Source organism: Aquarana catesbeiana, linkage group LG05 (assembly GCF_042186555.1).
Source record: "Aquarana catesbeiana isolate 2022-GZ linkage group LG05, ASM4218655v1, whole genome shotgun sequence".
Classification (NCBI taxonomy): domain Eukaryota; kingdom Metazoa; phylum Chordata; class Amphibia; order Anura; family Ranidae; genus Aquarana; species Aquarana catesbeiana.
In genome coordinates, this window is record NC_133328.1 from 61,604,996 (window position 1) to 61,618,879 (window position 13,884).

The window sequence follows — 13,884 nt, forward strand, 5'->3', positions numbered from 1 at the left end:
AGTAAAACTATTTTTCAGAAATAAAAAACTGATAATTGGCATGTGCGTATGTATTCACCCCCTTTGTTATGAAGCCCATAAAAAGCTCTGGTGCAACCAATTACCTTCAGAAGTCACAAAAATAGTGAAATGATGTCCACCTGTGTGCAATCTAAGTGTCACATGATCTGTCATTACATATACACACCTTTTTGAAAGGCCCCAGAGGCTGAAACACCTAAGCAAGAGGCACCACTAACCAAACACTGTCATGAAGACCAAGGAAGGAACTCTTCAAACAAGTAAGGGACAATGTTGTTGAGAAGTACAAGTCAGGGTTAGGTTATAAAAAATATCCAAATCTTTGATGATCCCTAGGAGCACCATCAAATCTATCATAACCAAATGGAAAGAACCTGGCACAACAGCAAACCTGCCAAGAGACGGCCGCACACCAAAACTCATGGACTGGGCAAGGTGGGCAGCACAGAGACCTAAGATAACCCTGGAGGAGCTACAGAGTTCCACAGCAGAGACTGGAGTATCTGTACATAGAACAACAATAAGCCGTACGCTCCATAGAGTTGGGCTTTATGGCAGAGTGGCCATAAGAAAGCCATTACTTTCAGCAAAAAACAAAATGGCACGTTTTGAGTTTGCGAAAAGGCATGTGGGAGACTCCCAAAATGTATGGAGGAAGGTGCTCTGGTCTGATGAGACTAACATTTAACTTTTTAGCCATCAAAGAAAACGCTATGTCTGGCGCAAACCCAACACATCACATCACCCAAAGAACACCATCTCCACAGTGAAAGATGGTGGTGGCAGCATCATGCTGTGAGGATGATTGGTTTAAGGGAAAACTTGATTGGACTAGACTGGTTTAAGGGGAAACATGTAAATGTGTTGGAATGGCCTAGTCAAAGCCCAGACCTCAATCCAATAGAAGATCTGTGGTCAGACTTAAAAATTGCTGTTCACAAGCGCAAACCATCCAACTTGAAAGAGCTGGAGCAGTTTTTCAAGGAGGAATGGGCAAAAATCCCAGTGGTAAGATGTGGCAAGCTCATAGAGACTCATCCAAAGCGACTTGGATCTGTGATAGCCGCAAAAGGTGGCTCTACAAAGTATTGACTTTAGGGGGGTGAATAGTTATGCACATTTTTTCCTGTTTTTTTGTCCTATTTGTTGTTTGTTTCACAATAAAAAAAAACATCTTCAAAGTTGTGGGCATGTTCTTTAAATTAAGAGATGCAAATCCTCAAACAATCCATGTTAATTCCAGGTTGTGAGGCAACAAAACACGAAAAATGCCAAGGGGGTGAATACTTTTGCAAGGCACTGTATGTGCACCCACTTTCTATTTTCTTTAGCTAGTAGCTTCTTACAGACAGGGAATTCCCAGCGTTTGGTTTACTGTTTGCTACACTAATAATTATTTTACATTTATTTTGTGTCTGCACCAAGAGTAGAGCAATTTGTTTAACCACTTCAGCCCCAGAAAGTTCACCCCCCTTCATGAGCAGGCCATTTTTTGCGATACAGTCCTGCGTTACTGTAACTAACAATTGCGCGGTCGAGCAACGCTGTACCCAAGAATGGTTGTTTCTTTTGGTGGAATTTAATCAACTCTGAGGTTTTTATTTTTTGTACTATAAACAAAAAAATCCAACAATTTTGAAAAAAAAAAAAAAATATTTTTTACTTTACGCTATAAAACATATCCAATAAAAAAATGTAAAAAGAAATCTAATTTCTTCATCAATTTAGGTCAATATGTATTCTGCTACATATTTTTGGTAAAAAAAATCCCAATAAGCCTATATTGATTGGTTTGCACAAAAGTTATAGTGTCTACAAACTATGGGATAGATTCATGGAATTTTTAAATTTTATTTACTAGTAATGGTGGCGATCAACGATTTTTGGATGGACTGCGACATTGCAGTGGACAAATCTGACACAAAGTGACACTTTTTGGGGACCAGTGACACTAATACAGTGATCAGTGCTAAAAACAATGCACTGTCACTGTACTAATGACACTGGCGGGGAAGGAGTTTACATCAGGGGTGATCAAAGGGTTAAATATGTCCCTAGGGAGTGCTTTCTAACTGTGGGGGGTGCTTTGACTGGGGGAAGGCAGAGATCTGTGTTCTTGCTTAGCAGAAACACAAGATCTCCATCTTCCTCTCTTACACGCCGTTCTGCCTCTCTCGGTAACGATTGCAGGGCGCCGCCGGACCCGCTGATTGGCTCCTGCTGTGTCCAATCACAGTGGGAATGGGTCGCCAGCACGTGCACGCCCCAGACCCAGAACTAGAAATCTCATACAGGTACGTGGTTGTCACAACCTACAGCTTTACTTTTCTTAATTCTGGTTTTCATAATGCAGCAACTATATGCAAAACTCACCTCTGAAAAGTCATTCCTCTCTGCCTTGAGAACTGCTGATTCTGCCATCCAGTTGCGCAGGATATATCTTGGGTTAGTGTCTGTAAAAGAAATCCGGCTTCATTTCATCTAACAAATTCTGCACAGCTTTATAGAATGTATAGTTAATTCACATAAGTGGAACATCACACTCTCTCAGTCAACATTAACCATTAATGCTGCTAGCATTAGTAATACATATTACTAATATATAATAGTAGACAGGAAAGTATATCATATTTACATGTTTTAAACCTTTTTTTTTGTTTTATATTTCTTCAGTTACTTCCTGGTTTCTTGCCTAGGCAAATGATGTCATACATCCCAGGAGTCTTCAAAAGGGAGGCAAGGTTTTCTCAGCTAAGCACACCCTCTTGCCTACATACTAACCTGAGCTAAGGGTAGATGGATTCCAGGAAATAAATGCTAAATGAATCATCTGCCCTCAAAATGGCCACGGCCAGAAACGAAATGAAGCATAGAGACATGGATGGATGGGAGAGTTTGCTTTGAATATTAGAAATTAATTAAATAGTGTTTCTGGTTTGTGGTGCTCAGATGCAGTGTAGTTCCTTGAAGTTCTGCTGTAAGAAACAGAGAGCAGGCAGGCTTTTTATTGAAGAAGGGACGACATGCACTCTCTTCTGCAATAAAATGTCCATACCTGCCTGCTCACTGTCTTCTCCTGTGCTGTAATCTGAGCTGCGCACGCGCAGCTCAGCTTATGGTGCCAGGCCGGTCTCTGAGTGCCGGATGACCAGCTGCTGTGCATGCGCAGGAGTGACGTCATACCCCGCAAACTAATGAAGAGGCCCGAAGACTGGCAGTTAGAAGAAGATGCCAGCGAGGGACCATTTGACAGGTAAAGCGTTTGTTACCCCAACGCTTCATATTCCTGATATGTGCCTGCTGTACCATGTACTTGTATGAGTAAATATCCTGTTCTCTTTGTGTTGCTTATATTGTGTGAAATTACTGGCTAGTCCCCTTGCTTTCCTTTTAAAAACTGACCACACTAATCAGGAGAGTAAACGTGGTCAGTTCTCTAGCTATGCTAGGAACTCAGTGTACCCTCCTCCAATGTTTAGACTTGCCTTGACACACCCCAGCTGCACGGCCATTCACTGGGAAGCTCAGTGTACTGCTGCTTCTCCTCCCCACAGTGCTTATGCAGCTGAGAACACAGGCAATGTGTTCATTTATAAAAAAGGGAAAAAAAGATATTTATAATGATTTTTGTATATCTACACAAAAATGTTTTGCCTTTCATTTCTATTTTAAAGTGAATGGGTTGTTACAAGGCGATCGTTTACAATCACTTTACGCATTCACCCTTTAGTTCCCGCTTTAACTTTATACGCTCTATTTTTGGAATTTGATAATATGCTCAATGTAATTCCACTTACTTTTTGTGGGCCCAGGGTGTAAAGAACCTGCCCCGTGGGGTTATGTCATCACACCACCCTGGGCTCACAGGGCTGCAGAGAACAGAACCACTTTATTATGTGAGTGGCGTTCTCTACAGTATTCGGGACAGAAGAGGACCCCATGCATCATGTGACTGGACCAAAGACTTCAAAGAAAAAGGTATCCTTATAAAGGAAATTTAAAAAAAATGGTGGAATAGTTGAAAACTGGGGTGAAGCAGAAAATTTGAAATTTGGAACTGGGTTTTAACTAATGAAACAATCTATCAATGTATCTGTATATCAGGGTTAAATTTGGTGGTTAGCATTGTAGTGCTGTAATCCTACTTTTAATTCCCTTGCAAGAATGCTATCTGAATGCAGTTTGAATATTTTCTCTGTGTTAGACCGGGTTCACACTGGTACGACATGTCCGACCTCCATCCGACTTCAATGAATGGGATCCGACTTTGATCCCAACAATACCAGACCCTGAGTCTGATATGGATCTTGAGGAGGAAATAAAAGAAACAAAAAAACGGCGTAGGGTCCCCCTCAGGATCATACCAAACCCTTTGGTCTGGTGTGGGTTACAAGGGGAACCCCCACGCCAAAAAAAATAAATAAATGGGGTCCCCCCAAAATCCATACCAGACCCTTATCTGAGCATGCAGCCCGGCAGGTGAGGCAAGGGGGGCAAGCTCCCCAAGACCATACCAGGCCACATGCCCTCAACATGGGGGGGGCAGGTGCTTTGGGACAGGGGGGCTCTGCCCCACAACCCTGGCCGGTGGTTGTGTGGGTCTGCAGACGGGGGCTTATCGGAATCTGCAAGCCCCCTTCACTGGAGGAAGAAGACATCAGCGGAGGGAGAAGACACGTTGAAGCCACGACAGGGACATTTTTCATAAAGTGCTTTGTCAAAAACCTGTGTACTGTTTTTATTTTTGACACTTTTTTTGGGGTGAATGGGTAGGGATACAATGTACCCCATACTCATTCACATGGGGGGGCAGGATCTAGGGGCCCCCCTGTTAAAGGGGGCTTCCAGATCACGATAAGCTGCCTCCCGCAGACCCCCACAACCACCGCCCAGGGTTGTAGAGAAGAGGCCCTTTTCCCCATTGACATGGGAACAAGGTGCTTTGGGGTGGGGGGGGCTTGTCCCCCCCCCCTTTCCTGACCTGTCAGGCTGCATACTCAGCAAAGGGTCTGGTAAGATTTTTGGGGGGACCGCACACCATTTTTTGTTTTTTTTTGGCGTGGGGGTTCCCCTTAATATCCATACCCTTCGGTCTGGTATGGTCTTGGGGGGGGGGGGGGGGAGACACACACACCCTACGCCAAAAGTTGGACAACAATTGTCAAAAGGAGCATGCTAACGGATTTTAGATTTTAGGACAACAGTCTGTCAACATACAATCCCCTGCCAACAATCGTACCATGTGTATGAAGCTTTAGAACCCATACACACTATACAACTTTTGTTGTCTGATTTCCTTTAGATTTACCAAAATCATGTCGTAGAAGGGCCTGCTTGATTGCATACACATTGAAACTTTTAAGGTTTGACCTCATATTATATGGTTTTGCTAAATCTGAAGGAAAAAATCAGAAAATTGTATAGTGTGTATCCAGCTTTATACAGCATGTGGTGTTTGGCAGGCAGTACTGATACCAAATGCAACCAATGAAAGTTAATGGGGCTGCCCTGCAACTGGGAGCCGAACACTTGTAATCCACTAGAAAATCCCTCTTCCTCTTAAAAAAAAACAAAAGGTATATATTAAGTGGCAGGATTGCCTCATGAATGCCTGGCAGCTACTGCAGATCACTTTTCGGAGCGTTAGAGAGTGCTGCCCGTTTGAAGAAGGCCTTAGATTTACAATAATCTTACTCATCATCTGTATTCTTCTTTCAAGATTGGAGACTTCTGGATTCCTAAAATTAAGCAAAGAAAACATACTTTAAAACATACAATAATGCCTTGCTGCCCCCCTCCTCCATCTTGCAAGCCTCTCTCTTGATCTATAAAGAGGCCGATCATATTAAATGGCCATTACAAAGTGTCAGGAGGTGCTATGGGGCAGAGCCAAGCTTAACTTTAGGGCTCCGTTCACCTCTGAGCAATCTGAATCGCGGGCGGAATCGCCACGATTCTGCACGTGATTCGAAATAGCGGCAAATCGCGGGACGCCCTTGCGACACCCGTCACTTCCAATGGAACCCTAATCGCGCCACAATTTTGCAGTGATTGTTGCCGACGAATCACGGTAAAATCACGCAAACCAAATCGGAGGTCGCCGAAAAGACGCTCCAGGCGGCAATTGCAGCAAAATAGCACTGCGATTGGGGTGCCATTGGAAGTGACGGGGATTGCTAGGGCGTCCCGCAATTTGCCGCTATTTCAAAGCGCGGATTCGGATCGCTCAGATGTGAGCGAAGCCTAACAGGAAAAGTTTATATTTGCATGTAACTTTGAGGTTCCATTCACATCATGGCGTTCTGTTTTGCGGGAGGAATCGCCCACCGTTCTTGTACTTCTTTTGGGACGACAGTCCTCCTGCGATTCTGTTTGCTCGATTTTACTGCGATTCGCCGGGCAACAATTGTGGCAAAAACGCGCCGCGATTTCGGTGCCATTCAAAGTAATGGGGATTGCAATACCGTCCAGCGGCTTGCGGCATTTCCGAATCGCGGACAGAACCGCAGCAATTCCGTCCGCAAAATGGAATGCCATGGTGTGAATGAAGCCTAACACCTTGTATGTTTGGGTCATATGGTCAGTTTGAATTGCCTATGCTTAGTTTAGTGGAAATGCTTATTTTACGAATCAGATTAGGTGTTATGGGAGGGTCAAGTGTTATGGTGTACTTTAGTGTTAGGATATTTTGGATTTTAGTGGCACTTACAGTAGGCGGCAATTTATAAAACAGCAGTATGGCTACTTTATTTGAAAAAAAAAAAAAGACACACTTCATATAACACAGTGCTGTGCTTTATAAACAGTATGTGCTTTATGCTTTAGGAGTTCCAAAGCAAATAATGCCTGATGAAGGGGTCCAGCGTGACCCGAAAGTCTTTGCTGTTATGTGATCACTTTAATAAACTTTTGAATGCCGTTTTGTAGCTCCATGGTGTGCTGGCGATATAGGCTTTACCAACACAAACAACAGCCCATTCATTTGTATGAATGTAAAAAAAAAAAGTAGTAGTGGGAGGATAGGCTGTAATCATGTAACTGACCTCTCTTATCTTGGAGGGTTTCGGCATTTAATGAATTTTTTATTAAATGCAGTAATGTAAAAACTGCTGTGTCCTGGAGATAGCAGAATCCACTCTTCATTTTAAATAATCCCCTTAGAGGAATTTCTGATTTTTTACTTTTTCCTTTAGTCTTTGGCACCCAAAAATACAGTGCTGCAAAATAAAGTACCTTTATGTATATGCATGGATATTCTGGACATTACCAGTTCCGTAGGACTCAGTCCAGGGGTGTCCAACCATGGTGCCCAAATCCTCTCAAATCTATTAGAGCTGCCCCTATGTTGGTAGATGCATTTTTCCATATTCAAGGTGTTGCCATGCATGAATATTGTTACTTTACGTTGCAACTTAAAGATAACATTCTCCTCTGACCGTCCTATGAGGCTGCATCACCCCTGACTTTCTGTCTGGACAGTGCTGATTGGCCCTATGCTGATCACACGCACCCTCCCCCAAACTCTCTAGCAATACACACCAAACTGAGCATGTGCAAAATGCCTTCAATGCTCTGTACCATAAGGAGATGGATTGGGGACTGTGGATGTCACAGTGAGTATAACAAGCATGCTTTACTGCATATACAGACTGATTTTACTGTTGTGGCTTTAGTAACACTTTAAGGTAAAAATCGTTCTGCATGTTGTTTCCCCCAGTCCCCCCTTATACTTACCTGAGCCTGATCTCCTTCCAGCAATGTGCACAAGTGCAGAGTATCTATCTGCTCTCTCCCTCCTCATTGGCTCAGAGACAGTAGCAGGAGCCATTGGCTCTCGCTGCTGTCAATCACAGCCAGTGACGAGGAAGTGAGGGGTGGGGCCGAGTCCTGCTGTCGGTGTCAATAGACGCAGACAGCGAGGGATGAAAGCGCACTTGCATGAATGCCCCCATAGCAAGTGGCTTGCTATGGAGGCACTCAGATGGGGGGAGAATACAGGAGCGTCAGCAGGGTACAGAGGAGGATCAGGGCTGCTCCACAGAGCAGGTAAGTGTAACATGTTTGTTATTTTAAAGAAAAAAAATGACACCCTTGATACTTTTCCACAACGGATTCCCCCAGGGGAGTCCCTCCTAATGTCTACTTTGCACATGTATTTTTAGCACCCAAGTGCATAACTTTACAATCTTAAATATTGAACCTCATATGCTGTGTAGCTGCCCAACCCCCCTATTTTATCAGGGTCTTCCTGTAACATTGGTACATCCTGTGCCGAATTTATTTCACCACATAATTGGGTACTGTCACCAAACAATGAAACTGAGCTCTTAATTCCAACCTCAGTATCATTAATAAACAATTTGAACAGCATTGGTCCCAAGACAGAATCCTGACACAATCCTGGGGCACACCACTCAAAACCTTAGATTATTTAGAGCAGTGGTGGTCAACCTTCTTGATATAGAGGGCCTCTAATGCAGCCCATGACATCCCCAAAGGGCCGCACATAAAATTCAATAATGTAATGCTACAGAAAGCCGTACTACAACCGAAGACGGTTAGAGACTGCCATCATGCTATAAGACTCGTTGGAGATTGTGAACATGCTATAATAGTTGTTGGAAACTAAGGGCGAGTTCAGCTGAACTCGCACGGCTTCTTTCCCGCAGCTTAGTGTGAACTTGGGTTCAAAGTGCAATGCTATTCTTTATTGCATGATTACAAAGAAACACAATTTTCAGGCCCTTGCAGGGGCCTTTCATCAGGCATGGAGCCATCCAGGTTGAATAACATCCAGCATCATTCAACCTACTTCCTCTGAGCCCATGCTATTATGGACCCTTCTACTGCCTGCTTCTGGACAGTGAAGGAGATACAACAAAGTGATAAGCTCATATCTCTCACTCTCTGATTTCTCCTCCTATCTGCATGCCTCCTTATCAGCACATGAACTGTCTAGCTCCTTCTGCTGCTTCTTCCTCTCCCAGTCTGCTCTGCTATATAAGGGACTGTAAGTGGTTGATACCAGATTTAGGTACCCACACTGCTTCAATTTATTTGCGTCTTTTATATCTGTCTAGAGTTCAGCTTTAAACTGTGCAGCTTACCCAGGGGGCTGGGTATTTTTTTTTCTTACGAACTGCTGCATTTTTTTCTGTACTGTGCATAGTATACTCCAGGAATTAAAGTCTGCTTAAAAAACAGAACTAAAGGGGGCGTGGCTTGGACATGAGACGGTGAGGACGCTTCTCGAGTGAGCTCCGGCGCCGACACTCTTTATATTGGCCTTTAACAGTATTATTGAACACTCGCAAACGGATGGCAAGTATGGGGAAGAGAACGGGCAAAGCTCAGCCCAAAAAGGGGACACCCAAAAACACAATTAAACGATTCCTCGCTACGGAATCGGAGGATCCCGCGGAAGCAGATGACCTAGGCCGCACGCCACATGGAATGGAGGTAAGCTCCGCCTCCCGCTACAGGCCGGAATCCAAGCGCCGCTCTCCAGTATCCTCAGGAGGCTCTGATGAAGAGGGGAGCCCGATCAGACACACGGGAGTAGCGGAACTAATGAGCGGTCTCCCCACGAAGTCTGACCTGGCTTCTATGCTGCATGGACTGGAGAGGGTGATTAAAAAAGAGCTATCAGGGGTGAGAGCGGACCTGGCTCAAGTTTTGGAGCGTGTAGAGGAGACTGAACAGCGCCTCGATAGACACGCAGCAGCCATTAAGGATTTACAAACATCCACCCGCAATCTTAACCTGGCACAAAGAATGGCTTTATATAAGATCGAGGACCAAGAGAATAGGAACAGGAGAAACAATATCCGCATTAGGGGGTTGCCGGAGGCAACAAGAGATGATGACTTAACAGCCTCAGTTAGAGGTATCTTTAACAGCCTCCTGGGAAACCCCGCAGATCATCCCTTGAAGCTAGACAGGGTCCACAGAGCACTCCGGCCTCGTAATCTGGCTTCTGATACCCCTAGAGATATCATCTGCAGAGTGCACTACTATGAGGAAAAGGAACTCATAATGCGCAAAGCAACGGAAGCATCTACACTGGAGTTTGATGGTGTTACCCTGTCTTTTTTCCCGGATCTCGCCAGAGAAACACTGGAAAGACGTAGAGCACTCAAACCCCTCACAGAAAAATTGAGGATAGCTTCAATTAACTACCGTTGGGGATTTCCGGCCGCGCTTATAGCTCACAGGGATGGTAAAACTGCTATCCTCCGATTCCCTGAAGATTTGGATGCGTTTTGCATGGATCTCAATATAAACCCTCCAGAACTCCCCGGATGGCAAGATGTCATTCCCGCATTACCTGCATCTTCGGAAGTGAAATGGCAGAAGGTTTCCAGAAACAGACGACGTACCTCATCAGGTGCCTCGCCTCCACTGGGCTGAACATGCTTCTATGAGATTCAACACTCAGCCTATAGACCGGTATAGCTGACAAACTTGCTTGAGTTCCAATATCCGGATACCCAATAATTGTGTTCCTATTTTTTTTTTTTTTCCTTTTTTGGAAGTTTTCCTTTTCCCTTTTTTTTTATTATCTATTTTGGGCTTATCCGAGGATTGCCATGTTTGATATTCACCTGTCATAGGCTGGTTAAACATGATAGAGATATCAGGTAATTTGCTCAATCCCACCTAGATTGGGAATAAGTTTCAATTTACAACAAAGTTTTGGTTCACACTGTTAAATTTAATTGCTATTTCACGTGTCGGCGCCGGACCACGCAATTGACGTTTGTCAGTTTCTGACATGCGTGGTATGGGCCCTACGTCGGCTTCGCCTACCATTGCGGGGGGGCGGGGATCCCGGTACTCCACGGCGTCTCCTCATCTAAGGGGTGGATGCTCTGGGTTGCGGGGCTCCTCGTCTACCCGTTTGCTGCACCGCAAGGCTTTGCGTGCACAAAAGAAATGTGTACATAGATGTTCCTCTTATACTTTTCACCTTGGTTTCCTTTTCCTTTTTCTCTCACCCTCCTGCTGTTACCCCTCTCTTCTTTACCAGTCTGGCAGAATAACTATAGAAATGAAGGGTCCTACAAGAATCCAGTGGCCACGATTAAATTAATCTCCCTTAATGTACGCGGGCTACATGCTCCTGGTAAAAGGCACTCATTATATAGAGAACTCGATCGCTTACATGGAGACATTATATTTCTCCAGGAAACCCATCTTACGCACACAACCTCGGTGAAGCTATACGCCCGCCACTATCCAATATGGCATTATAGCCTCTCTGATGTCACAAAAGCAAAAGGTGTGGCCATTGGGTTCCGGACGGGATCCTCTTTTTCTCTTGAAGATACTCTCGCAGATCCACTAGGTAGATATCTGTTCTTGAGGGGCAGTCTGGGTAACTTGCCATGTACTTTAGCCACAGTTTATGCCCCGAATCAGGGACAGACCAGCTTCTTGGCTTCCACTCTAACGAAACTAAGAGACTTTTCACGCGGATGCATTATACTAGCAGGAGATTTTAATGCTCCCTTGGAACCATCTCTTGATACCTCCCAAGGTAGATCTTGTATCTCTCATAAACGCCTTACATTCCTACGAAAACAACTACACGAATCACAACTTATAGATGTGTGGAGGATAATGCATCCGCGAGAAAAAGATTACACACACTATTCGCACCTACACAACTCTCACTCACGAATAGACTATTTTCTTATAAACCATCACCATTTAGAATCAGTCACTAATTCGCGTACTGAAATCACAACGATCTCTGACCATGCACCAATTAGTATGCAACTACAGATTAGATCCCTACCAAATAAAACTACAAATTGGAGATTGAACGATTCACTCATCTCTGAAGAAGTGGATAGAGCAGAGGTGGAGAGAGGCATTTCTGAATATTTCGGTGAGAACACATCCCCAGAGATCTCCCCGGGAGTTCTTTGGGAGGCCCATAAGGCCTACATTAGGGGAAAATTAATTGAATTAGGCTCTAGGAAAAAAAAAGAAAGGACACATGCGCAATCTCAACTTATCAAAGACATAAGTTCCCTCGAGAAACACCATAAACTTTCTAATTCCCCACAAATTTTACACTCCCTCACCCAGAAAAGAGAGGAACTAAAAGCGCTATTCCACACAGAAAATACGGCCAGAATGCGTATATTATCACAGCATTTCTACGAATGGGGTAACAGACCTAGTCGCTTACTAGCCCGCTCGATTCAACAAAAAAAATCAGCCTCCTATATATCTAAAATAAAAACGTCAGCAGATGTATTGCTACACAAAACGTGCGATATTGCGAAAGAATTTCGCTCCTTCTATCAAAAACTTTACAATGTTGGTAAAGGCATAACTGAAGGTACATCTAGAGACACACTTATCAAACAATATCTCATGAAGGCCAGGTTGCCTAGTCTTCCTACTCAGGCACTCGAGGCTTTGGAGGAGGGGTTTTCCTCTGCGGAACTTGGGAAAGCATTGAAATCTATGGCTAATGGTAAAGCCCTGGGCCCAGACGGCTTCACGATGGCATACTACCGCGCATTTTCAGGGACTTTGCTCCCACATCTGATGACATATGCTAACTCGATTTCCTCGGGGGGAGCACTCCGTCCGGAGACTCTCCACGCCCACATCACAGTTCTCCCCAAACCGGGGAAAGACCCGAGCCTCTGCGGCAGCTACAGGCCGATTTCCCTGTTGAACTTAGATGCCAAAATATATGCAAAGGCAATTGCGCTTCGTCTGTTGCCTCTGCTCCCTCAGTGGGTGTCGAGGGATCAGACGGGGTTCATCCCCGGGAGGGAAGCTAGGGATAACTCCCTTAGAACACTTTCCCTGATTTCATATGTGCGACGGTGCTCCCAGCCCACCCTTCTCTTGTCAACTGATGCTGAAAAAGCGTTTGATAGGGTGGACTGGGAGTTCCTGATGTCTACATTATCGCACCTAGGATTAGGATTAGGACCACACATGCTGGCCAGAATCTCGGCATTGTACCAATCCCCCTCTGCGCAACTACGTATCAATGGTACATTGGGTGAAGCCTTTCTCCTACACAATGGCACCCGCCAGGGCTGTCCCCTCTCACCGATACTTTTCGCACTTTCCCTAGAACAGTTTTTAGCTACGATTCGTAACAACCCTAATATTCATGGTATCAACATAGGATCAACGGAGCATAAATATGCAGCATATGCAGACGATATTTTATTTTACGTTCAACAGCCCCTTATTACACTCCCAAATCTTTTGGAAGCTTTTCACAAATTTGGAACTCTTGCTAACTTTAAAATTAACACATCCAAATCAGAAATCTTAAACGTATCCATCCCCCATAATACGACTACAACACTGAAACAATCATTCCCTTTTAGCTGGCAACCCCACTCACTAAAATATTTAGGAATACAATTGACAGCCAATCCCTCCTCGCTATTTCGTAGAAATTATATACCCCTATTGAATTCTATTAAATCAGACTTACAGAAGTGGAACCAATTAGCCCATACATGGTTAGGTCGAATTAGCATAGTGAAGATGAATGTGTTGCCCAGATTGCTCTTCATGTTTCAGATGATACCGTATAAGATTCCACCTGGGTTTTTTAGACTAATACAATCTATGGTCTGTAAGTATGTTTGGAATCGCAGACGTCCCAGACTCGCTTATAAATTTCTCATTAAACATAAGCGTGAGGGAGGTTTGGCAATCCCGGACTTCAAGAGTTACTATCTCGCAATTCTATTAAACCGGATATCAGACTGGAAATACCATAGGAACTCAAAAATTTGGGTACAATTAGAAATGGAATTATGTGGTACGATGCCATTTTCTTTAATCTGGATAGCAAACAAATTTCGTAAGCTT

General features: G+C 44.2%; 1 protein-coding gene across 2 annotated transcripts in view; it reads right to left on the reverse strand.

The window, feature by feature from the left end:
* The window catches only part of LOC141144284 (protein adenylyltransferase SelO-like), a 166,525-nt gene that overhangs the window by 82,225 nt on the left and 70,416 nt on the right, over positions 1-13,884 (reverse strand). For both annotated transcript variants that reach the window (XM_073629796.1, XM_073629797.1), the window contains exons 18-19: positions 5,716-5,759; positions 2,395-2,474 (exon numbers count right to left, since the gene is read on the reverse strand). In XM_073629796.1, the coding sequence (XP_073485897.1) occupies positions 2,395-2,474; positions 5,716-5,759 (124 nt within the window). The remainder of the gene's footprint in view (positions 1-2,394; positions 2,475-5,715; positions 5,760-13,884) is intronic.